Genomic DNA, 27,522 nt, shown 5'->3' with positions numbered 1-27,522 from the left:
GGTCATTTTCTGGCACTGTGGATATTCATATGCTTTGTATTTGAATTTTTAAAATGCAGAGTTATCTACTGCTAACTTAAAAGGAAAAGGTATATTTTAAACTGCTCTATATATCAATTACAAAATTATTTATTAGCATTCTAGAGCCTACAACCCTTTGGGAGTCTAAGCAAGTGGTGAATAGTAATTAAGATAGCTATAGTGCAGGTATTATATCATTATTGAGGCCAATCATTACATTCCTCTACTTGCCATCTGACTAGGGACCCCATTGACTATGCATTGGTCTTATATAACTTTAAATGATCATGAAAAGCCAAGACTCAATGAGGTGCCTTAGGGTTAATCATCCCAAGTGAGATGCTTATGGTATAGGACCTGTTATCCAGAATGCTTGGAGATATTTCCATAATTTGGATCTCCATACCTTAATTCTACTAAAAAAAATTTAAACAATAAATAAACCCAATAAGATTGTTTTACCTCCAATATATTTTTGCTGGGATCAAGTTCAGGATACTGTATTACTATTATTTCAGAGAAAAGGAAAAATCTGAATTATTTGATTAAAATGGAGCATATCGGAGATGGCCTTTCCGTAATTCGGAGCTTTCTAGATAACAGGTTTCTGGATAATGGATCCCAAAAGAAACATAAGAACGGAGAATGTCTATCTGAAGCATCAGGCATACAGCCATATCCTTTCTCCTACTGAAATGAACAATAAACAGGGTTTTCCAACAGGCTGAGATAGGGAGCTATTAAACTATTTTAGTATTTATTCCTACATAACTACTACTGTGGTTTACGTACTGTAAATTTAATAGCTGTAATTAGCTCAAGTCACTACTAATTATCCACAACCCCACATCATTCATTGTTTCACTGATAAGTTAATGGCACACATGTAAATTTCAGGCTTTGCATTAAGTAGCCCAAAAATACAGTGCCAACGCACCCCAGGTAAAAAAAGACTTATGCAAAGGGTTTGTCAGGCAATAGTTGCCTTGAAAAGCAGCAGTCCACTTAGGCAAACTATTGCCTGCCAAGCTCTTCCATAGACACTTATAAGCCATTCTTATGCAGTTTAATAGGGGAAGTTTAAATTACTTTGGCACCAAAATGGGCTACTTAAAACACAGTAATCAAAGCACCCAAGGTCAGCCTTTCATTATTGCATAAACTATTCTCCTTTCCTGGACATTTTACTTTTAATTTCACAAAGTATATCCACAGAGTTCTCTCTACTTGTTGCTAACACAAATTGATAAACAGCCTTTTGTGCAATTTACATTTACAAAACAAAAAGTAAAACATTAAAAGCTGGATTTCAAAGTATCTATATAATTTAGCTCCCGCTCTGACATTCTGATTTTCGTTTTGGTGCAGTCAGAAAGTCTTTTGCGGAAGTTTCCACTAAGAAGAACATAAAGGAAAGGATTAATGCCGCTGCTGGCATAGCTGAGACAAATGGAGCAATAATAGCTAACGTAGAAAGTTAGTGATGGCTGAGAAATCTGAAGGTTCACAATCTGTATCACATGGTAGGGGGCAGAACTGACAATATAAACCCCCACCAAAACGAGTACCATTTTGGTAAGACGCAGGACTCTCTGTCTCGGTATGCTGTTGTTGTATCTGAAAGACAGAAAAACAAATCTTTAATACTGCATGGCTTTCATAACTGTATCTTATCATATTTCAGAGGTTTCTCTATGGATAAAACCTCAGATAAGTCATTCAATATGGAATAAATACAAGCTTTCTAGGGGGGAATTTCAAAGTGCAGGGTGGTATGAAAAGTAGAAAAAAAACAGTCGCAAGCATGTTTGCACCCTGACCCACAATTACCACCACAGACGCAGGAATTTGTGCACAAAAATGACATTTGGCGGCACTCTACTAATAAGTGGCGGGCTGGGGGAGGCATGCATTCTCCTTTACTAAGTTACCTAGCTTGCTCTCTGCATCTTGCACAATGCCCCAAACATAAGTGCTGGGTAAACAAGCACTAAGTTGGGCGATTTTGTGCAGCTTAGTGATTTAGAAATTGTGTCTGGGGTTACAAACATCTGATTGGTTGCTATGGTTTACTAGATACAGGCAAATGACACAGACTGTAGACATATAAGTAGACTTATATGACTGTTAATACATAACCCCTTCATAGAGCATTCACTGGCTCTCTAAAATAAGCATCTCACACAGATGGAATATGATGCTTTCGAAAGAATCCTCCCTACCTCCTTTACCCCAGTCACTTTGCTATTATCTAACACAAGGAGATTACTCTGCAGTTTAGGTGTGACAAAATTAATTTGGAATCAAATATCAAGTTGACATAGAAGTGTTTGGGTTTTATTGCTAGAAAATATAGTCCAATGCCTGCATAAACATGAACAAAAAACAAGGTGCCAATGGTACACAAAAGAACCTCACTGCAACATACCCTTGGGTCTCTATTTACCCCTTTTTAATGGATGCCATTTATTTCCTCTCTGAATAAACTGGAGTAAAAGTCAAATATGTTAGAATTATAATGATGCAACCACACAATTCATGGACACACCTGGGCCTTTGAGTTAAAATAATGGCATTGTATTGATTGTTATTCTATTATCAAATACCATAAAATAACATACACTAAAAGACACACATACTAACTACTGGTTTTTCACAATGCATGTAACATTACTATCTTGTCTACTGACACTATTTCTTAATGTAACGGTACTTTGTATTTATCTGTACTTATTATTGTAGTGACACCATTTGTTCTATTAATGTACTGTTCTGCTGTACAGTGCTGTGTACATAAGTAGCACTATATACAGTAAATAAAAAATAGATATAAATACATATTATCCTGTCCTTAAGATGACCTTTCCAACCACACTGGTAGTATAATAATATAATTACTATTATATAATTAAAGGAACAGTAACACCAAAAAATGAAAGTGTATAAAAGTAATACCAATATAATGTACTGTTGCCCTGCATTGCTACAACTGGTGTGTTTGCCTCAGAAAGACTACTATAGTTTATATAAGTTAGCTGCTGTGTAGCCATGGGGGCAGCCATTCAAAGGAGAAAAGGCACAGGTTACTTAGCAAATAACAGATAAACCCCCATTATATGTGGCTTATCTACTAGTTATCTGCTATGTAACCTGTGCCTTTTCTCCTTTATTCCAGCTTGAATGGCTGCCCCCATGGCTACACAGCAGCTTATTTATATAGTAGCTTTTCTGTAGCAAAAACACCATTTTTTTGCAGGGCAACAGCACATTATATTTTAATTACTTTAAAACACTTTAATTTTTTGATGTTACTGTTCCTTTAATATATTGCAGACATAGTTTTGGTGATATTTTTTTAATATTTACTTAAGGAGTTAGATTTATAATAAAATTAAAAATGACTAGCACCAATAGAGTATATTTACTCAAACATATACGCATATCACAAATGGTATCAATCTCTGGGCCAGCTTGCCATCTTTTTATCCCATGAGCACGCACATATGTTGCAAATTATTTCTTAGTGTCTCTCCCCCTCCTTGTACCACAACTGTGCGCATTTGTAGTGGCTCCCTACACATTTTGGATCACATAATCCATCATCAGGGATTCCATAAATACAGAGGGAGCCACTTAATGTTTGGGGGAGTCAGAATTCATTATAATATGCACCATAGGTACACTGTATTTTTTCATTTATATGAAGATCTCTGCTTTGCAGTAGATATGGCATCTCTATGAACAGAAAGTAAAGCTGCTAGAGGGCATGCTGGTCAACATTTTAAGATATAACTGCATTATTAAAGTTAAGGTCACCCTTAACCATATTACATTTTTATTAAGGCAACTTTTTTTTTTTTATTTCACCAACCTTTAAATTAAATTTATGTTGTGTTTTTATACTGTAATATAAGTCAGTGAACTTTATCACTTTTTTCCTACCTGAAGGTAAAATTGTAAAAGCAACAAAGTTTTATGAATCATATCAGTTTTAGTTCTTTTTCTTATAAAAAAGTCCCTTTGGCAAGGTTGGACTACATCGTCATTTACAAGTACAAATACATTTTAACATTATGTGTGAACACACACAATAATGCTGTACGTGAACAATTTCTTGCCAGGAAATAATCCTTTATCTTTTATCATCCCTTGTATATTGTAATATATGATACATTTAGAACAATGCAGCCATGCCAATTTCAGTGGATTATGGATATTGTCCTAGCTATTCATATATTTCATGGCATGCATTACTGGGAACAGATATTTAGGGATGCTACTGGAAGTAATAGAAAAGAATAGTCAGTATATTCCACCAGTGGTGTTTATTTATAGCTGCCTTCTACAAATCTTTTTTCCTTGCCCAGCAAAGTGGTTGAAAAAGTGATAAATCCTAGTAACAAGAATATTTGTTCAGCCTTAGTGCTCCTTAAGAGAGATTTTTTCCTTCAGTATGGTTTTAAATCTTATCCAATTCATAAGTTTTCAAGCTCCAAGTACTTTTTCACATAAAAAAGAGTCTCAATGGTTATACACAGTATTTGTTACCTCTGTTCATGGCCTACTTTCCTGGCACAAACTATTATTAAGCAACTATTATTTTGAAAATGGCTAAATGCTGTTGCCTTTGGGTTTTGATTGAGAATGCCATGAGTGATGGCGAATCTGTCCCGCAAAAATTTGCAAAACTGCTGAAAAATTTGCAAAATGCACCTTTTTTGATGTGCTCAACTTTTTTGACACGCCCGTGATGAACTTGACACAACCATGATTTATTTGATGCAACCACAACTTTTTGATGCGACCATGACTTTTTTGATGCGACTGTGACTTTTTCCTCACCAAAATTGTGCTGCAGTTTTGCGAAAGAAATCGGCAATATCGAAATGCGGAACTTCGCTGTAAATCCATGCCTGGCAAAAAATTTGTTCATCACTACATACCAATCATTCTCATCAGAGCAATTGCAGGACTGAAATATCTGCTGTCACTAATCCTTCCACTTTGGACAAGTGAAAAAAAAGTTGAAAAAACCCTTGTGATTTCCAGTAGGTGTCACACACAAGTGGTGCATAGGGATGAGTGCAACCATGAATTTTGTGCCTAAATTTCACAGAATTTCGCTGCTAATCCATGCCTGCTTAAAAAATGCTCCCACATTGGTGCTCATTGCATCTTCCCATGTGCACGCAGATTTGCTCCATTTCTTAAGATGATTTTGAACTGGAAATAGAACTCCATGGTATTGTGGCACCACAATGACATGCCATAATTTTGCCAATTATCCCTATTTAAACTGTGGCTAGGCATTTGCTCTTCATGCTTTGCAGGTCAAAGTTATTTTGTTCCTAGGTGCTTTCTTAAGATTTCAGTCTGTCCTAGTATAGATCTAGTACATTTATCGAGCTTCAGTCTCATTCCAGTCTTGCTCCAGTCCTGTTCCTTTTGAAGTTTCAAGCCCACCCTTTTTGCGTAGCATTAATTTTTCTTGTGTCTTTGCTTGAATGTCACTTGTCCAGTCTCTAGCATGTGACCCCACCTGTCTCCAATATGCAGATATGGTGTCTAGTTTTTAAATCCTTATCCAAATTATCCTTTGTTTATAATCTTCACTTTCCTTTGTGGACTACCTCTTCCAGCTGCACAGCATAGAACCCCAGGATCATGTATGAACTTAATTCAAAAGCACATATAAATGAATGGACTGATTTAAAAAAAGTAATTCCCAAAATGGTTATTTTGGTAGTAGGGACAATTGGAAATAACTTAACTTGTCCCTTAAACTCCAATGGAATAGTATCAAAAGTGGTGATGTTTTGCTTATTGCTCTTAATCTTCACGTCTCCATCTCATCTCAGCCCTAAATGTCACTACCAAGGTAATCATTAAAGGTGAAAATATTTATCTCTTACCGTCCTGCAGATTTGTTTTGATGATACATCTCCCATGTGTAGCAAAGGATTAAAATATAACACGCTAAAATAAGTGGTAATGGAAAGAAAAAAGTTGTGATGGTCAAGTAAAGTGTGTACCTGCAAAAGAAACATACGTGACTTCATAAGTGAGGGGTATAAAAATGACACCTTTTATTAATATACATAAACAATGACCCTAATAGGAGGGAAGCAAATTATGGTATTTCTATAATATGCTTTAAAGGGTAGTTTCCTTTAAGTATGATGTAGACTAGAGATCCCCAACCTTTTTTACTTGTGAGCCACATGAAGATGTAAAAAGTGTTGGTGAGCCACGCAAGCATGAAAAAAGTTTTTTGGGGATGCCAAATAAGCAATGTGATTGGCTATTTGGTAGCCCCATGTGAAAACTATGTCTCTGTGCTTCCAAAACTTGCCTCCAAGCCAGAAAATTAAAAACTGGCACCTACTTTGAGGCCACTGGGAGCAACATGTTACTCACAGGCCACTGGTTGGGGATCATTGATGTAGACATTGAGACAATCTATAATAAGTCTTCATTTTTTTATTTTTTTTAAGCTATTTATCTTTGTGTTCAGCAGCTCTCTAGTTTGATATTTCAGCAGCTTTATGGTTGATAAGGTCTTATTTGTGCTAGAAACCAGGCAGTGGTTTGAATAAGAGACTAGTATATGAATAGGAGAGATGCTGAATAATAAGACAATTAATAAAAAATTACTATATCATTTTAGCTTTCCAGAACAATCATTTGACTGTGGGGTCAGTGACCCCCATTTGAAAGTTAGAAAGGGGAAGAAGAGGGAGGAAAATAATTCAAAAAGTATAAAAATGAAATAATGAAACCCAGTTTCAAAGTTGCTAGAAATACTATAGGGTATTCTATAATATACTGGAAGTTTTTAGAAAGGCGAACCACTTTAAATATTCATACACTAGCAAGGATCCAATATACTCTACAAGGTATGCTTATCTTTTTGAGAGTTTTAATCATCAACACCTGAATAAATAAACAGAAAGGCTCTGTTTTATTACTAAGGGGCACATTTACTAACCCACGAACGGGCCGAATGTGTCCGATTGCGTTTTTTTTCGTAATGATCGGTATTTTGCAATTTTTTCGGAAATTTTCGCGACTTTTTCGTTACCAATACGATTTTTGCGAAAAAACGCGAGTTTTTCGTAGCCATTCCGAAAGTTTTTGCGCAACTTTCGGAATGGCTACGAAAAACTCGCGTTTTTTCGCTCAACTCGCTAATGAACAGTACTGTAGGGAACATCAGAGGGATTAACAGAGAGGGGTGTGAAAAAGGCACCAAGTCATCATTACGTATTTATTGTAATTGACTAAATTCTTCCAGTAACTTAAATGAATCTATTTTTTCAATTTTTCCAGCATTAATGAAATACCTATGCACATTTTAAAGCTTACCAGAGAACATCGTTTGGTGTTGTTAAATCAAATGCACAGCTTTCTAATCCATCTTTGAATTGTATAACTTTGGAATATACCCACACTGGAAACACCACAATAAAAGATGCTGCCCAGAGCAAAACATTCACTCGAATAGTCTTTGATATAGTCCTCAAGCTTGTAAGCCGAAATGGTTGTACAAGGGCCATGTATCTGCAGGAAAATAAACCAATAATGTATAGTGCAGTGAAAATGTCCAAGTGTGATGTCAATGTATAAAATTGGCATGTATTTATGTATTTTATAAGATGCATATGAGTAAGATACGCAATATATAGGCATGGATAAAAGTTTGCATTTTGTAAAAAGAAAAAAAAAAGATTTTACATCACCGGCACATAGTAATATTTTTAACACAACAGCTACTCCAGCAAAAAATGAGTGGCAGTTTTCTGTGCAACTGTTCACACCCAGATAGCAATATAAACTAAATTTCCTGTAAAGAAGAACTCCACACAAACACAACGTAAGCTTTTTGAAAAGTAAATATAATTTGAAGCAACTTATACAATATATTGCAATATACATACATTTAAAACATATGCAGCCTTTTCATGATTTTTAATATAACAATATGGTTTGGTGCCCCTTGTGGCACAAAACGTGTAAGGCTTTTTTGTATATTGTGCATAGATTCAATAAACTAAGACTGCTTTTAATATAAACGGAGCTGCTTTGAGATGTTTTACATTTGGGTTATCTGGAGCGCCAGCCTACTTTCTCAGTGTGTATTTCTGGTTGGCTCCCTAAGCTGAGGGTCTAGGGCTGGAGCACCCGGACCCACCGTAACTAAGGGGTATATTTATTAAGCTGTGTAAAACAAATTTCCTGAAAAACGGCGTAAGAACTGTGTAAAATAAACGGAGAAGATCGCCGTCTGAATGCCAGATTTTACACCGTGTAAAAAAATTACGCAGATTTTACGCCGTTTTTACACAGCGAAGCCTGGCGATGTGTGGCGAATTTTCTCGTCGTTTTTTACACAGCATAATAAATATGCCCCTAAGTGTAAGTTATATACTTCGTATCACGATATAGCTTGTTTTTCATTTTTTGAGCTTTGGAACAGTTACCTAAGCCTGTTCTCCTGCTGATCTGGCTGACTACTTTGAGACTCAAAAACATGTAACAGTAGTCGACTGCCCTCAGCCTGTCTTCAGCCTGCATGCTGCAAATCCCACAATTCCCTGCACACGTGATGTCAATAAGGAAAGAAACTTTGCAGTGCAATGCATTGTTTTTTCCTGTATACTGTATGTAAGTTGTGGAGAAATTGTTACAATTTGTTTTAGCCCCTCCTCCCCTACCAGGATTTCGAATGATGCAGAATGGGAAGAAGTGTTTTGCTGCTGGATTTTAGCATATAACATGATATTTATTCATACTTTTTGAAGAACAGATTACTATGCTAGGTATATTAGGGGTTTCTGTGTTGTCTGGGGCTCTTTAGCAAAGTTTGGTTGGAAGCCAGAGTTCCCCTTTAATGTATGCTTTGCAAACATGCTGCGACTCCACATTTAGCGGAATATAGTTAATGAGTTTTTTGTTTGTGCCAGTGCACAGAGTATGTAATAAAACATTTTACTGATATTCATAATGCAAATTAAAATTGCTTGAATGGTATTACATTGCTAAATTAGTTTTTGTATTCGTATTTTTGTGATTTTTTATTTTGTTAATCTCAAAACTTACATATCAGTCAAAGAGCATAAGGCTAATTACCCACTTGTGCATAACAGGAGTGGGTTGACCAAGCAAACTATATAAACTAGTTCTCCATGGAGTTGCTTCACAACCTTGAAATTTATCAATGTCTGGTTATCAAAAACTGCCCTGGAGATACTTTTATGTACTGGATGCTAAACATATTACTCCATAATGCATAAGTAAATTAAATGTATCATAAAAATGTAAATTAGATCACTAGAGCTCAGGTAATCCCACTGCATAATGTACTTCTGTTTATCTGTGCACTGGTTATCTACTTATCTATATTACAAGGACCAAACATGGAGTAGCTTCAGTTTCCCTGCTTGCCCTTTTTTGCTCAAGAAATAACAAAAACCATAGATTGTTGGGGGATTGTTTAAAATTTGTTTACATTGCAAAATGCAGTTTTTGAATTATTATTTATTTGCAAGTTTTCATTCCATTAGCAACACATTGGTAATTTACTAGGTGCAAGGCAGGGTGTCCAAGGTGTCAGTTTAGGCCCCTATATATTTGTCATAGAGTTTAGCATTTAGCACTACATTTTATCTCACATGCATAAACGATTTGTCATTATACACTTGTTAGTAAAATAGAATTCATTGGACTCCTAATTTGTACAGCTATACAGCTAAGAAAGTATCCTGCCTTCACAGCAATTATACAGCTTTTCAGCTAACACCATGAAAGGTGATTGAATTTTACCTGGAAAAGAGTAGTGGGGACTTTGGAATGCCATGGGAGGAGCACACCACTAAATAGCACATAGAAAAGCCATAAAGATGGACCAAGGATTCATACTGTATTGTGTATAATCAAGGGTTTTTTGGGTTTTTATCCTTGTTTGTGCTCTGCTCAGTAAAAATACACTTTAAAAGACATGTTAAGGCTACATTTCCCTACCATGTATATAAGTTGGGCACATCTCCCCAATTCAAATCACACCATTTGCACTGCATATATCCCCTCCATTCTCCAGCACCTTCACATTTTCCTAAATCAAATAGCAGCTTTCACCCAGCGGCCATTTTCCCTCTCACACATATTCAGTGACATTATCATGTGTAAACAGCACATGGGCACTGTAAAGTTCATGGAATGAAGAATGTAGGCTTACACAGGTAGATCATATTTTGATTGCTTGGATTAAGCTTTGTAATGGTTAAACTGAGCTCAGGACCGAAGGTTAGGAGAAAAAAAAACAAATTTTACAGCTAGACCAGAGTTTTTATGGAAACCAGCAATACCATCTATTCATTTGCTGCTAGACTGAAAGGTGTGTTGGGTAACCTGAGTTGAGAAGAACTGAGCATGCTTAGTAGCCAACAGCCAAAGTCAATTTCTAAAGGAGTGGAATTAGTGGGTTAAAGGAGGAGAAGGAATCATAAGTGATTGGGGGGATGCTGAAGCCTTACTATTAACCTTAAATCAGCCAGAGTGGCAGGTATTGAAAGATTTCAAAGAGTCTGTACACGGACTAAATTTTTTGTAGGGGATTTTTATGTTGTTTAAGAGTTAGCAACACTAGGAAAAATACCCTAATTATACTTACATGTTATGTTCATTGATTAGTATTTGCAAAAATGCTGTACAATTTTTTTGGCTGGTCAATTACATAGACTACTGAACTCAACAGACTAGATAAGGATTTAGCAAGAATAAATCCATAAATTTAGAAGTATGTCTGCTCGTTTGTGTGCTTCTTCCAGTTTTCTATCTGTCTATCTATCTGTCTGTCTGTCTGTCTATCTATCTATCTATCTATCTATCTATCTATCTATCTATCTATCTGTCTGTCTGTCTATCTATCTGTCTACTGTCTATCTGTCTGTCTGTCTGTCTATCTATTTATTTATCATATACCTATCTAAAGTACACTGCTGTTAATATGTTTATATTTTCGGTCTGATTAGTATGTTGCATACTAGCAACACATTTACATTTTGTGTACTAGACTAGCCTCTGAAAGTGTTCTCTCGTTCATTTCAATAACTGTTTTTTATCTATCTATCTATCTATCTATCTGTCTGTCTGTCTGTCTGTCTGTCTAACTGTCTGTCTGTCTATCTACCTATCTATCTATCTATCTATCTGTCTGTCTGTCTGTCTGTCTGTCTGTCTGTCTGTCTATCTATCTATCTATCTGTCTATCTGTCTATCTGTCTGTCTGTCTGTCTGTCTATCTATTTATTTATCATCTACCTATCTAATGTACACTGCTGTTAACATGTTTATATTTTCGGTCTGATTAGTATGTTGCATACTAGCAACACATTTACATTTTGTGTACTAGACTAGCCTCTGAAAGTGTTCTCTCATTCATTTCAATAACTGTTTTTTACTTTGTCTTGAACAGCAGGATGAAAACTTAATAATACCTTTTGTTGGCATTCATTGTGAGCCAAGACTAGTGCCAACCTAACACTGCACAAAAACAAAGGAACGTAATTAGGTCAGTTGGGAGATAAACATTATCTTGAATGCTTTATACACTGTGGGCGCTGCTATGGAAAATCAGTGAAGCAATGATGCTGGTTTGCATATAATTATCTTATATTTATGTTCAAGGCATGTGACCATTCGAGTTTTTTTTGTAATGTGATAAAATGGAATTTATGATAACTCAGTGGAACTGATTCTTCACAGCATATGATATTGTAAAGATAAGCACAGGTCCCTGGTAGATTGATATTTCAGCAGCTAGGAAGGCAGGATGGTATTGATTAAGCATACTGTATAAGCAGTAATTTTTCCACATTGTTGATGATCAGCTTAGTAGAAAAGAATATATGTATATAAGTATATTACAATATGTCAGACATGCAAGCAAATAGGCATATAATTGAATGTGTGGGTAGTATAAATTCCAAGGTTAAAATGCTGTTTGACATTGTGTGTCCTTCAGTACAGCAATACGACTGTGGCGCAGGATTAATGTGTTTTAGCTTCAAATAATATTTATGCTTAGAAAAGGAATGAAAATATAAGTTACATATTCATTAAATGCATTTTATAAACTTTCAATAAGGTTTAAAAAGTGTCAGTGACAAAGAGACACTACAACCCATAGAGGGTAATTTAATAACAGTGGCAAAATTTGCACCATTTAGTAACCCATAGCAACCAATCAAATGTTTGTGTTCTAACTAGAGACTAATAAATGCTACAATATTTTACTGATGGATGATGATTTCTAGAACTGATGCAAAAATTGCAACTTTAGTTACATTTAACCCAACAGACTGCAATCTTTTTACTTTTTGGATGACTAAATTACAAAGTCCATCTGTGAATCTGTAATATATAATTAGTGATGAGCAAATTTTTTTGCCAGGCATGGATTCACTGCAAAATTCCACATTTTGACATTGGTGATTTTTTTTTTGTGAAACTGCTATAAAAAATTTGCAGAGTGAGAAAAATTCATGGTCATGTCAAAAAAATAATGCGTGTAAAAAAAAAAAAAAAAACATTTTGCAGTTGCCGCATTTTGCCATTTTTTTCCTTTTTGCAATTTTTTTGTCCAAGCAAAACAGGACAGATTTATTCATCACTATACATATATATATATATATATATAAAAAATAACCTCGGATCTAGGGTAGAAATGGCTATATATGTTGTATATCTTTAAGTTATTACATGATTACTTTGCACGTGAACATGAGCTAACGTGTAGAATATTGCTTTTATTTTGTTTGTTGTATTTTGTTAGTTTATTTTCTCTGTGAATGGTAATCTTTCCTTTTTTCTATTTTCTTCTTCTGTCCTTTCCTGGAACTTATAACCGGCGTTCGTTACTTTGTTTCATTTCACTGATGCACTATGACCCTCACTTTCACATACTGCCATACTGAGATATTATTAATGATCTGCTGTGGTGATATACTTTTGACTATATGACGGTGGCTACATCCTACATAGCACTTTTTCTCTATAGATTTGATTCTAGTTTGCAAGTAACTATTATTTTTTACGTGGTTCATACACGTAATAGGGGACCACCAATATCGTTTGGTCCATTAACTCACATCGGTTGACCAGCTATATTTCTTGGCATATTTCTTGGCATATTGGTGGGCATGGCATTAATAGTGAACTCAGTGCTGCCTAATGGACCATGTACTACATCGGTTCCACCATGCGCACTTGTGGACCAGCCATTCCCCCTGTCTAAACCTGGTTAGGACCAGCATTGGATAGTGAATATTGGATGGTCCGTACATCTAGACCAGTGACAGTTGGGCTCTATTGAGGGCATGGTAACAATAGTGAACACAGTGCTGCCTAATGGACCGCTTTCCATAGGTTCCACCATGCGCACCTGTGAACCAGCCGTCCCCTCCTTATCCCTGACTAGGACTTCTGCCACTAATTATTGTGAAGGGTCACTACAATATTATTTGTCCGCTGTGACCTATGGATATTTTAATTGCTATAGGTGATGAATATGTGCCCCGTCTGGTGTTTACAATGCAACCCCTGACAACTGGTGACTTCAAGCATCGAAGCATCGGGGAGTGAAACTGGCCACTTTTTGTACAAGCCTATACTTTCTCTTACGCGCGCCCAACACCTATTGTGTGTGCCCGCAGATATGTTACTCTACTTTCGGGAGTATGCTTAAGGAACCGCAGTAGTTTCATTCACTGCTGGTATATGCCCTGTCAAGCCAGCCAATCACCTCACGCAGCCCTGACCCATAATCGTTACAGCAGCGCCACTCAATACTATCAGCACGTTCTGCTTGACGTGCTGCATACGGGACCAATGAGGATGCTAACAGCACATCGCGATCGGCTGAACCAGCCCGACTGCTGAATTTTATCCAAGTGCCACCGGTCCGCTCGACTCGACCTGTAAGTTGATTTTGTCCCTAACACAGTCCTGACTCTATTCCTGTTAACTACTACTCGCGTATAGACATAGGACGAGTGAGATTGATTTTGAGTATGTGCGAGTTACAGTTCAACATTAGTGTACGGAGTTCTACCGGTTGGGTTCCATATTCTCCTCTATTCTTTACATTTGATTTTTCATATACTTACCTTGTCTCTACTCGATTTCTTTTCACAATTTATTTGGATTTTTTGTGTTTATTTCATTTATTGTGTAATCACGTTTTCCCCCACACCATGACATCACTATTTTCGTGCCACTTTCAGGTTTTTCTGTGTGTACTCACTGTATTCACATTGTCTTTGATAAAGGCTGCAATGGCAGCCTAAACGTTAGACCCGATTTTTTGAATAAATTTCTGTCTATAAGACCTGTGAGAGCGGTACCTGGTTATTTTTTGTTCTATTATCCCGCATTGGACTGCACCCAGGCAACGCTGATTTTTTATATTGTGAGTGCCTGTTACCAGACTTTGTGATTATATATATATATATATATATATACATACAGTATGTACAGTATGTATGTATATATACAAAGGTATATATATATATATATATATGCCCTTGTAGGGTCATGGATCTCCTCTGTGACTTATAATATCCTTATATTACAATATGTGGTACTTAATTCCCTATATAATCTATTGTGGGGATCCCCAACTTTCTTTGAGCCTCATTCATATGTAAAAAGAGTTGGGGAACAACACAAGCATGAAAAATGTATCTGGGGTACCAAATAAAGGCTGTATTTCGTTATTTGGTAGCTCTTATGTGGACTGGCAGCATACATGAGGCTCTGTTTGGCAGTACACCTATTTTTTATGCAACCAAACTGTGCCTCTAAAGCTGGCCATATATGGCAAGTCGGTGGGGCGACGGGCAGGTTAAAAGATTTTGATCGGGCGTGATTGAAGGCGCCTGAGCAAAATCTACCTTCAGGGCTGAATCGGCAGAAGGAGGTAGAAATCCTATTGTTTCTACCTCCATATCTGACAATTCAGCCCTGAACAACTGTGGAGGGTGGGAACCCACCACCCACCCCATGGTCACACTTAAGATCGAAAATCTCCACGTGTGTGGCCACCTTAAGCCAGAAATTCAAAATTAATCACACTACTGAGGCCATTGGGAGAAACATCCATGGAGTTGGTGAGCAACATGTTACTCCTGAGTCACTGGTTGGGGATTACTGATCAATAGTTTGGCCATTTCCCTGTATTCCTATACTCTGAGCTATCCTACACCAAAACATGCTGTTTAAATCTAATACTAATCTGTCACTGTCTGCTGGCACCAGCAGAACCATCCAACTTCTGTTACTAACAGCCATATACCCAATCTTCCCTGCCTGCCACCCTCACCCCAACCATCTGGAAGCCACCACATTGATTCACCTCACCCCCACTCCCAACTTTTGATATCCTTGATTATCCACTAAATAATTTATAGTTTGGGCACATCCTTATACACCTTAAACAGAAAATGTAAATTATATCTAGTAATTAGAAAACATTTTTGGCAGATATGGCTTTCCCCAAAATGTACCAACAAAATGCCCATAGACTACAATGTATTTTGCGCAAAAAAAGGCACCACAAAATGTATTTCACTAACTTTTGCTGGAAGTGAAATGGGACACATTTGCTCATCACTAATGATATCCTTATCAATGGCACATTCTGACATTATCAGATAAAAGATGTTGCTCCTAGACTTCTGGTTCATTAGCACTTATCTTTATCTTCAGGATGCCAAGCAAAACACAAACAGTAAGCTCACAAAGAGCTCCTCTCTCCCATCCAACACCCACACACCTGCTTGAAAAGTGCTGAGGCAGTCATATAAATGGCTTACGGCACATACAGTATTGCCTCTGGCATAAATACACTAGTGAACTAAATTCTACTGCTCAGATTTTGACCTAAAATGACATAAGGAATGCTGTTTACATTACAACTTACATACATAGCACAGTATCCCCTGGAGCATGCAATTAACCTTAAATTGATACTGACACCAAAAAACTTTTTAAAATATGAATCTATATAAAAAGTTACCTATAGGTCACATTGACCATTCTTTGCTGATAGGGCTGCTTCTGTAAGTAATTGTTACTCGAAGTTCCTAAACCTGACTGTTTTGCCAACCTGACTGTCCCTTCTCCGCCTGTCAGTTATAGCTTCTAATGCTAACAGCCTACTGCTGCACAAATATGGCAACCCCCTCATAGAGGAACATAGGGGATCAGATAGGTGATGTAAAAGCATCGGACAAATGCTTATATGACAAAATTATAAATAGCATGCAAAGACATTGTTATGATAGATGTAAAAAAGGTTTCATTTCAGGTGTCAGTATCTCTTTAAGTTTGAGCATAGGTGGGTGAGAACTGACAGCACTCCCATGCTAGCATCAACAGAACCACTGACATACATTGAAGAACAATGAAGAATACTACTAAAATGTATAGATTGATACAAGTGACCTAGAAGTTCAACAACCTTTATTAAAACACTTGGCCTACAGTCTTGTTCTTTTATATGGGCACAAGAACACTTGTGACTTCTAAAAGCCTAAAATGTTACAGTTAGGGGGTATATTATGCTGTATATTTATTATTATCTGTTATTTACATAGCTCCAACATGCAGCCCTTTGTTTATAATTCACTGAGCCACTGGAGGTTTTCATTTAGTTTCCTATCACATTCACACACCCTAGTGTCAGTTTCATCAGAAGCCAATTAACCTGCCTAAATGTTTCTGGAGTGTGGGAGGAAACTGAAGTATATGGAGAAAAGCCACACAGAGAACAAATAAACTCCTTGCCGATACACTTTCTTGCATTTCTTCTTAGCTTCTTTATCTGAGATTTATCAATTACACATAATTTATATAATAAAAAAATATAAAAACCCAAGCATGAGATCCATTTTCTGGAAACCCGTTATCCAGAAAGCTTTGAATTACAGGAAGCCCATCTCCTATAGTCTCCATTATAATTAAACAATTCAAATTTTTAAAAATGATTTCCTTTTTCTCTGTAATAATACAGTACCTTGTACTTGATCCTAACTAAGATATAATTAATCCTTACTGGAAGTTAAACATTCCTGTTAGGTTTATTAATTAATGTTAAAATTATTCTTAGTAGACTCATAGTTTGGCAATCCAAATAACAGAAAGATTACTTATCCTGAAAACCCCAGGTATGTATGTATGTATGTATGTATGTATATCTTTATTTATAAAGCGCTACTTATGTATGCAGCGCTGTACAGTAGAATACATTAATATAAACAGGGGGTTATTAAGATAATAGATAAATACAAAGTACAACAATAAATACAAATAAATACAAGGTACAGTTGCAATAAGAGTCAAGACCACAAGATGATGGAGGTCCCTGCCCCGTAGAGCTTACAATCTATATTGGGAGGTATCAAGCATTCTGGATAACAGGTCCCATACCTGTAACAATAATACAAATGTTTATGGCTTTACCAAATTGACTTACCTGTCCAAACTCATTGCTGTCATGATGGCTGTGCATGCAAATTGATTGCAGGTATCCAGAGAAGTTATGATAGTACAAAGAGGGCTTCCAAATACCCATTCTCCTCCACGAGCCCACTGATGAATAAGAAATGGCATTCCAATAATATGAACCAAATCTGCTACTGCCAGGTTACAGATGTAGATATCTGGTATGGTTTTTCTTCTAGACCTATGATTTACAGATATAATTACACAGCCAATAATGTCATGGAATGCCATATATTATGCAGAGTCAAAGAATAACACATACATTGATATTGATATTTCAAAGTGCTTCTTATGCGTAATATAGAAATGGAGTCAAAGCTTTTCAGACTATTAAGGATGTAAGATATTGGAATAAATTTTAAATGATAATAGTATGAGTATTTGTCCCCTTGATTATAAAGCACAATAAAGTACCCCAGGAATCTGTTCTTGGTACTTTTCTTTTTCATTCATTCATAAATGACCTTAAGGTAATTTATGACCTTATAGGTAGTGATGAGTGAATTTTTTCGCCAGGCATGGATTCAAAGAAAATTTCTGCATTTCGCCATTGGCGAATTGTTTTGCGAAACTTCCATGAAAATTTGCAGCGGAAAAATTAGTAGCGAGTCAAAAAAGCTGCAGCAAAATGGGTGTGGCTGCGGCAAAAAAGAGACACGTACCGAAATAAATTGTTTTGCGAAACTTCCATGAAAATTTGCAGCGGAAAAATTAGTAGCGAGTCAAAAAAGCTGCAACAAAAAAGATGTGGGCGGCAAAAAAGTCACGCGACAAACACTTTTCAAATTTTTCAGCGAACCGGGACACATTCGCTCATCATTACTTATAGGTTTGTATGTATGCCGGGTTCACTTGGAAGGGTAGAATTTGATGGACTTTTGATGGTCTTTTTTTAACCCAACTGTAACTATATAGGCTAGCAAGTACTGTCTCTGTGTGTGCTGATGTTACTAAATTGTGCAAAAAATATAGGTTCCATGTATGTTTCAGAATAAACTGGGCATCAAATGAGGTTCAGTATTGATAAATGCAAGGTTATCCTTTTGAGCAAAAACAATGTCATTACAGTTATTAACTGGAACTATGCTGGGGCATGCAACATAGGGGGTCTTCACTTTGTACCAGTTTAGTAAATGAACTTTTTAGAGCAATAACCCTACATACTAGACAATCCCCACTGACATTTTAAAATAGTCAGCACATTCTTATTAACTGGCACATTCTTATTAACTGGCACATTCTTTTAAACTGACACATTCTTCAGCTTTGATAAATGTGACAATTTGAAAATACTTTTTCGTGACAGTCTGGTAAACATTTAGTAACTCTGCTAAAACTGTGCTAAAATTGTAACAGAATCCTTCTGTTAGGGCTAAAGAAATCCTTCAGGATTGGCAAGGTAATATTGCAGTAAATCTGTCCCAAACTGTCAGCAGACAAATTTAGTAATAGGCCCAAATTAATCTTCCCTAAAATGATATATTGTAGGGAATGTCATATATAGTTTTCAGTACTTTGGTGTTGCTTTATGTACCATACCTTATTATTGTGATTAGAACAAGGATATTCCCAACTAATCCAGTTGAACAGATAATTCCAATGAATGAAGGAAGAATAACAGTTTCTGCAGTGTCTGTTATGTGATAATCATCTATGATCCTCCATGATTTATTAAATAGGTCACATGTACCATTTGATAAAGCAATCGGGACTTCATTCATTGCTGCGTAAGACTTTTCCACTGATCTGTAATATAAAAAGTGTTAATGGATTATATAAAAATATTACAAAAACAATTACTTGCTTAACATATAGTAAACTAATTTGCTATGATGATACATTAATAATAAATATGTAAAAGTAACATTTTCTAATGTAGATAGATGAAAATAAAACTGACATTCCCAAGTGGAAATCAAAGAGAAAATGTAAAATGGCAACAATTAACTTATTTATCCTCAATGTCAAAGTATTAAAAACAACAAAAGAAAGAGTCAGCTAGCAAAGTTAGAAAGTTAAATGTAGAATTAAGAGGAATCTATACCCAATAATTAGTTACTCACAGAAAAAGTTACTCAATGGAGGACTTACAGTTACCTCTACTAGTACCTTTAGTAGAGGTAAGTTAATATTGCTCTTGTTGTGTGAGGAGTAAGTTGCTGTTGAATATCACTGAGATCCAGCAGCATCAGCAAGCCACTATTATAGTTCTCATTTATGTATTACTCCATGGCTGGCAGCTATGCTGATCACACATACAACACTTTATCATACAGTTTTGAGGAAACTGTATGATCTTTGGTACATGAGTGTAACCTGTCGATGCTATTTGGGTTATCAGCTCCTGAAGCACTTCAAAAAATAGTGGAATACCAGCCTGAGAGAGCCTGTTTCCTGGAGTATTCCTAGTAAATGGCAATTAGAAAGCATATTAAATGAATGCAGTTTTCCAATCCACATATGTTGCCAATCAGGGCCAGAACTAGGTGTTGGCAGAAGAGGCAGGTGCCTAGGGCGAAACAGTTGGGGGGGGCGCCAGCCACATATTTCTTTCACCTACCCCTAGTCTGGGCCTATGTCACCCTCACTATTTGTCTTAACTTCCTTTCCCCATAATCAAAGTGGCTGTGCGCACATGCTCACATATGCGTGCTCATGAAGATGCACACTTGCGTTTGGGGGGGTGGGAGCAGTGTGTGGGCTGCCTAGCCAGGTTGCCTAGGGCACATAGCCAACTTGGCCTGGCACTGTTGACAGGACGACTGCACTGTATTAAGGAGAGGATCAATGGAGCCATGTATTGTGAGATTTGAGCAACAACCTCCTTCCCTCAGTCAGAGCATTGAATATGGGTCGTGGCTGGGTCTTCCAACATGACAATGACCCCAAGCACACAGCCAGGATAACCAAGGAGTGGCTCCCTAAGAGGCATATCAAGGTTCTGGAGTGGCCTAACCAGTCTCCGGACCTAAATCCAATAGAAAATCTTTGGAGGGAGCTGAAACTCTGTGTCGCTCAGCGACAGCCCCGAAACCTGACAGATCTAGAGGAGATTTGTGTGGAGGAGTGGTCCCTGTTGCAGTGTGTGCAAACCTGGTCAAGAACTACCGGAAACGTTTGACCTCTGTAATTGCAAACAAAGGCTTCTGTACCAAATATTAACACTGATCTTCACAGTGGGAATTCACCTACAATGTGAATTTCAGACCCCTCCATGATTTCTAAGTGGGAGAACTTGCAAAATCGCAGGGTGTTCAAATACTTATGTTCCTCACTGTATATTAGTTTTCCTATAGTATTGTTATATATGTAAGACCATTTCAGACTGGTGTAAATGTGGTGCACATTTCAACATACAATACCACACACCACAACTTTGCTTCTGCATTTTCATAACAATGCCAAAATGTGGAAATTCGCTGCAAATCCATGCCTGGCGAAAAAATTCGCTCATCACTAATCAAGACCCTGGGCAGAAAGGTCAGAGGGTCCTTTGTGCTCTCTTGCCAAGGGTACGGCTGCACTCTGCACGTCAAGCAAGATAAAAAATCTGGATGAGGCCTACTTGCAGCCCTACTTTTCTTATGAAAACAACGCTGCTGATATTTTACATGTTAAATACCTATTTTAGTAATTGGTTAATAAAATTAACAGTCATTTTAGTGCCCACCTAATAGTAAGTACAAAAACACACGTTAACTATATGGTTAGAATGCAGGATTACACATGCAGCTTCAACTAATCATAAAGGATTGATATGAAATCCAAGATTTATATTACTGAATATTATATGAAAAGAGATCAATGATTTGTTGCATAGTCATACATTAATAACAGGGCATCTGTTGACTGATTTTTCTGACACTGAGCTCATTAAACATGAAAAAGCTGACGGTTTGGGAACAAAACAGAACCTTACATTGCATTCTTTAACACTTCAAAATATTTCTGTAATATGTTGTAAAAAAGATATAAAAAAAATAGTCTGTGTTATTTGTGTTCAGTTGCTTCTGTGAAACAGGAAAAATACAAAGTAAGAAAAAAACGAAAAATGCCAGTGGGCTAATGCTGACATCAATGTATGCTCACGGAACCTCAGGCATTCACTGCATTAAATATGCAAACAATTTTAAAACTAGTTGAACTTTGCTCCATTTTAGCATCACATGATTCTTTTGATGCTTGATTAGAACTAGGGGGGATGTATAAACATTTTAAAAAATAAAAAATTACCACAACATCAGCAATTTACTAAAATCTGATTTTCTCATGTGAACTGAACTGCAGTCGTGCACATTCACATTTTATCACCAGACAAAATGTTGTCTGTGCAAAAGTTTATCAAAGGTGCCAAACAGGTATTTTGATTCAAAAAATATACATGACATATTGATGTATATTTTGTTAGTCAGACAAGGAGAAATTTGCATTTTAGTAAATACTGCCTAGCCCCTACTCTCAAACTTCCAAAGCTATCTCAAAACACTTCTATTCCTTAGAGTGCATTTTATGGCATTTTGTAACAGTCATCATAAATAGATGTTACTTGCTAATAAACTGTGAACCCTTGAAGGGGATGTAAACCCAAAAATGACATTTTGCCACTAAAAGACAATATAATGCTGAGCAGCTTACCATTATATATTCAATACACATTTTCCGTTCTATAAAAGCTATTGTAAATGCAATTGCCATTGAAAGCAGTATTTGCTTATCCCTTTTCTACTACTAGCTATTTATAAACAAGGTTGAAAAGTCATCTCTCCTCCAGCAGACACAGGTCCGCTAATTATCTCTTGGCTTCTGTTACATTGTTCCAAAGGTCAGAGCCACCATGACAGGTGCTGCATTTAACAGAAAGTACATTTACAAATGATTTCTAAAGCACTTGATAAACCATTTACACGCTTTACAGTTTATCTCTAATACACGTCAGTACATCATTGTATTACTTCTTATTTTAAGCCTTAGCTAATTATTTTCTTTAAAAACACAGGACGGAATATTGGACATCTGTGTTCTCTTCTATACTGACTCCTGGGTGCCATAATCAGCACAAATCACTTGGTTGCAAGTAGCCGGCTGCTGGTATTACATGTATTTTGATCGCTTCTGCTTTCACAAGTGAAATGTTTGCAACTGGAAGATAAGCCATAGTGACAATTGTTCCCTGTAGCTGCTCATAGATGCAAAACCACTGGTTCCTGCATTTGGTATTTAGATATCAATTGTTGTTTGTGCCAACCAGTGAATTCTGTAACAGACTCAAAAGGATCATACAGAGAAAATAGAAGTCTGAAAAGGTGTAGGAGGAAGAGAATGGTGCAAACAACATTGAACCATTTTCTTAAACTTAGTTCATGCTTAATGAACATAATTATATTTAACCTTTAACGCTTCTAAGGGAAAAACAATAGTAATTATCTTATTATGATCTTCCTTACAAAGGTTTATTGAAAATAATGCCATGATAATATACTTACATATTTAGAGCGAGTATGTTCTTAGCACTGAAAAGTATTCAAATATCAATGATTTCTCTTATTTAATCATGAATATCAGGAAATATATTTTAAGGGTTAGATTGTGTTAAAATGATTGGGGATTAAATCTCCCTTAAAGGAGCAGTTCAGTGAAAAAAATAAAAATGGGCAAAATAGATAGACTGTGCAAAATAAAAAATGTTTTCATATAGTTAGTTAGGTGAAAATGTCATCTATAAAGGCTGAAATGAGCAGATGTGAGCCAGAACGTTGCTTCCTGCTTTCTAAGCTAAGCTGTCAGCAGTCAGTAGCCAATCAGGGACTTGAGGGGGGGGCCATATGGGACATAACTATTCAGTTAGTTTGCATTTGAATCTGACCTGTGTGCTCACAAAATAACTGAACAGTTATGTCCCATGTGGCACCCCCTAAAGTCACTGACTAACTAAAAGGTTAGAGAGCTGAAAGCAGGAAGTAGTGTTCTTGCCATTATGTTAGACATCTGCCCGCTCCAGGTTTTATAGATTACATTTTTGCCTAACTAACTATATTACAAATATTTGTTATTTTGTGCAGTCTATCTATTTTACCCTGTTTCATTTTTACAGTGAACTGTTCCTTTAAGTGCATGCCAGAATGAGGAGTCAATTACCATGTATTGGTTACCATGAATTGCTCATTGTCAAAGGTTTAAACTTTTTTGGCAAACAAATTCTACTAGCCATACTCCAAAAGTGTGGCCCAGTAATTGGTTATGCCCTCCATTGTTCATAACAAGATTACAGGTATATAAAAACCGTTATACAGTAACAGTTACCCTAATGTAGTTCAAGGGGCAATCACAACATTTTTACACCACCTTCAAAATCTAAATCTGCCTGTCTTTTAGATTTGCCCTTTCCCACTGCATTAGTTTTTCATTTTTTTAACACTGTGGATTTTCACATGTGTAAGGTAATTTTAATTTTAGAATGTGTTAGTATTATGGGCAGTTCCCTGCATAACAGCACAACATGTTTATTTTCTTTTCTGTCTGGTTTAATAGGCATCTAGACAAAAGGGTTATGCCGCTTTACCCTCTTCCTGTTTGCAAGCCTGATTAACAGCATCTACAAATAAATCATATCTAATAAAAATAAGAGCATGAGAGAGCAGAACATAAAGTTTCATTTTTTTTTTTCATACAGAAATTTTCAGCATTCTATAATGTATTATCAGCCATTCAGTACTTACAAATGTTCTGTATTTAAAAAAATACATTCAGAATTTACAATAAAGTAAAAAGTTTCAATTATACTGAGAGGGTCAGGAGAGCTCTGCCCTATGTGCTTCTTACAATAAGTGTTTTTCCAGTCTTTCAAGTGCTAGCAATTTCAACTTAAGTAAGTAAACATACACAATGAAAAATTTTACTCCTGTATGTGGAAATATTATGGGGCAGATTTAACAACTTTTACCTGTCTGGGTTTGGGGAATTGACTGCAGAATTTGCGAGTGAGTTCTTGAACTCTGCAACAAAGGACTCTTTTACTATAATAAGACAAACAACTACAAATGTGTGTGCAGAACTGTGCCAGTAATAAAATCATTCATTAAAGTTTTTGCATCTGTCTATATGTCTACATCTAAACCTGTTGCACAGGGCACAATGGGCTGCACACTTTGGCACAAGGGAGCCCTATACGTCACACCTTCCTTAATCTGCCCATTGTGCCTGGAGATGCTGAATCGTTCACAAATGCCCACTAGTGATGGGCAAAATGTTTCGCCAGGCATGGATTCGCGGTGAATTTCCGCGTTTCGCCATTGGCGGATTGTTTTGCGAAACGGATGAAAAAATTTGCTGCGGAAAAATTCAGTGCACGTCCAAAAATTGTTGCCGGTGTAAAAAAAGAATAGTTGCGGGCATCAAAAGAATAGCCGCGTGACGAACTAATAGCCGCGGGCGACAAAATAATAGCTGTGTGATGAAATAATAGCTGTGGGCAACAAAAGAATAGTCATGCGACAAAAGAATAGCCACGGACGACAAAATAATAGCCGGGGGCGACAAAAGAATAGTCGCAGGCGACAATTTTTCCGCTTTGCGAAACGGAACAGATTCGCTCATCACTAATGCCCACATGATGCTGAAAATAGTGCCAAATTTACAAAATAGGTACAAGCTTTGTATCTGTATCGATGAATCGGGAAAGTGGCGTGTCAAGCTATGTTTTTGCACCAATGCAGTAATGCTTAATTGCTGGGTAGAATGTTGTTTTGAGGTAAAACTATCAGCATAAAGTACATAATATGTACATTATAATTATTTTAACCTATCAAACAGAATATTGGTCTGGTCTCTTGAGATCTTAAATATGTAGTAAGCCCTCAGAGGTTTGAATTCACATATCCCCTATACTGTGGCCATTTAAGCCCAGAACAGTCTTTATAAATATGATATGAATATGTAACATTTAGCATAGCTATAAGTGGAAGCGCATCTGCTTACAAATGTGACTTGTCAGTCAAACTCATGACACCAGGACTTACAGTGATTTACATATGAAAAAAGACTGATTGTGAAAATTAATTCAAATGCTTTGTATCTCTTTATATCAGCTTCCTTATTCTGCCATTTCATCTTCAACCTTGTAGACTCTTTTTGAAAACCTATTTCCCTTTAGGATATTTTTCTCATTTAAATAAGCTACATATTATAACTCTGTTTTCAGTCAGTACATTTCAGTGTACTGTACCTTCTGTTCTCTCCTATACATCTAGGTCTGTGTAATTACCTATTTAAGATTTACAGTTCCTATGAGGAAATGTTCAGCTACAGCCTAATTAAACAATGCTAAATAACTGGCTTTAAATACACATTACAGTGATATTTTCTCAGTAGTAACTATTCCTGGTTCTAGGGAAATTCATTTATATTTGTTTGCAATATGTTTTAACTAGATTTGACAAAGCTCATTTTCAGTGTTACTAATAATGTCTTTAAATGGTATGTACTGTATTTGCTCTTCTGAGAGCCATAAAGCAATATTGGTTAAAACTAAAGGCTCACCCATCAGCTGTAGATTCTGTAAGTTGCTCTAATACTTTGCTCTTATACTTTTATTAAAGACTTGGGCATATATCTTGGGCATATATATGATATTGGTTGCTTATGTTTGTTAAAGGAACAGTAACACCAAAAAATGAAAGTGTTTTAAAGTAATTGGAATATAATGTATTGTTGCCCTGCACTGGTAAAATTAGTGTGTTGGCTACAGTAACTCTACTATAATTTATATAAATAAGCTGCTGTGTAGCCCCGGGGGCAGCCATTAAAGCTGGAAAAAGGGAGAAAAGGCACAGGTTACATAGCAGATAACAGATAAGCTCTGTAGAATATAATGGGGTTTTATCTGTTATCTGCTACGTTACCTGTGCCTTTTCTCATTTAAATGGCTGCCTCCATAGCAACACAGCAGCATTGTTTATATAAACTATAGTTGTCCTTCTAAGGCAAACACACCAGTTGTAGCAATGCAGGGCAACAGTACATTATACTGTAATTACATTTATACACTTTCATATTTTGGTGTTACTGTTCCTTTAAAATGGTCACGGGAAAATCAAAATGAAATATCATGCAGATAAATGTAATACTGTCATTTTAGATTTTAAAAGAGGCATTCAATTCTTTTACTCACAGGTACAGGTATAGGATCTGTTATCCGGAAACCCATTATCCAGAAAGTTCCGAAATTAGGGAATGCCACCCCTCATAGACTCCATTATAAGCAAATAATTCTAATTTTCAAAAATGATTTCCTTTTTCTCTATAATAATAAAGCAGTACCTTGTCCTTGATCCAAACTAAAATAATGAATCCTTATTGGAGGCAAAACAATCCTGTTGGGTTTATTTAATGTTTGTATAATCTTTTAGTAGACTTAAGGTATGGAGATCAAAATTACAGAAAGACCCCTTGTCCAGAAATCCCCTGGTCCCAAGCATTCTGGATAAGTTAACTGAAAAATACCTGCAGTGTTAGTGAGACACACCAAAGGTGACCATAGGCAATAAGGCACATTTATCAACATTCTCATTTTCGTGGTATATGTGGTTTTAACAACCATGATTAAACTCACTTTCTCTAAAACCACAAATACAAAGTGATTTATTAAAACAGCCTTTAAAAAATGCAGACAAAAAAGGCAGAAAAAACGAGTGATATTTATAGCATGCGTTAAAAATATTATCACTTCTGTCTGAATTAAAAAAGCGATTTTATTGTCATTATTTATCTGGCGATTACATATTTTTAAGCATTATTTTAAAGCATGCAATATATTTATGCGTTATGTCGTAGCACGCGATATTAGCGCACGCTATTGCTCACATAACCATTACTTTCTGAAAACTACCATTCTGAAAATTACCATTTCCCTAAAAACTGGAGGATGCATCTCTCTAGGGCAAT

General features: G+C 36.3%; 1 protein-coding gene across 1 annotated transcript in view; it reads right to left on the bottom strand.

The window, feature by feature from the left end:
• Window positions 1-1,194: 1,194 nt before the first annotated feature.
• mchr2 (melanin concentrating hormone receptor 2) overlaps window positions 1,195-27,522 on the bottom strand; it is a 47,332-nt gene continuing 21,004 nt past the window's right edge. The window contains 5 exon segments of the mRNA NM_001310106.1: window positions 1,195-1,638; window positions 5,934-6,053; window positions 7,387-7,581; window positions 17,555-17,764; window positions 19,123-19,329. Of these exon segments, the coding sequence (NP_001297035.1) occupies window positions 1,317-1,638; window positions 5,934-6,053; window positions 7,387-7,581; window positions 17,555-17,764; window positions 19,123-19,304 (1,029 nt within the window). The 5' untranslated portion in view covers window positions 19,305-19,329 and the 3' untranslated portion in view covers window positions 1,195-1,316.

Source organism: Xenopus tropicalis, chromosome 5 (genome assembly GCF_000004195.4).
Source record: "Xenopus tropicalis strain Nigerian chromosome 5, UCB_Xtro_10.0, whole genome shotgun sequence".
NCBI lineage: Eukaryota > Metazoa > Chordata > Amphibia > Anura > Pipidae > Xenopus > Xenopus tropicalis.
This window is presented reverse-complemented; position numbering and strand designations above follow the sequence as displayed.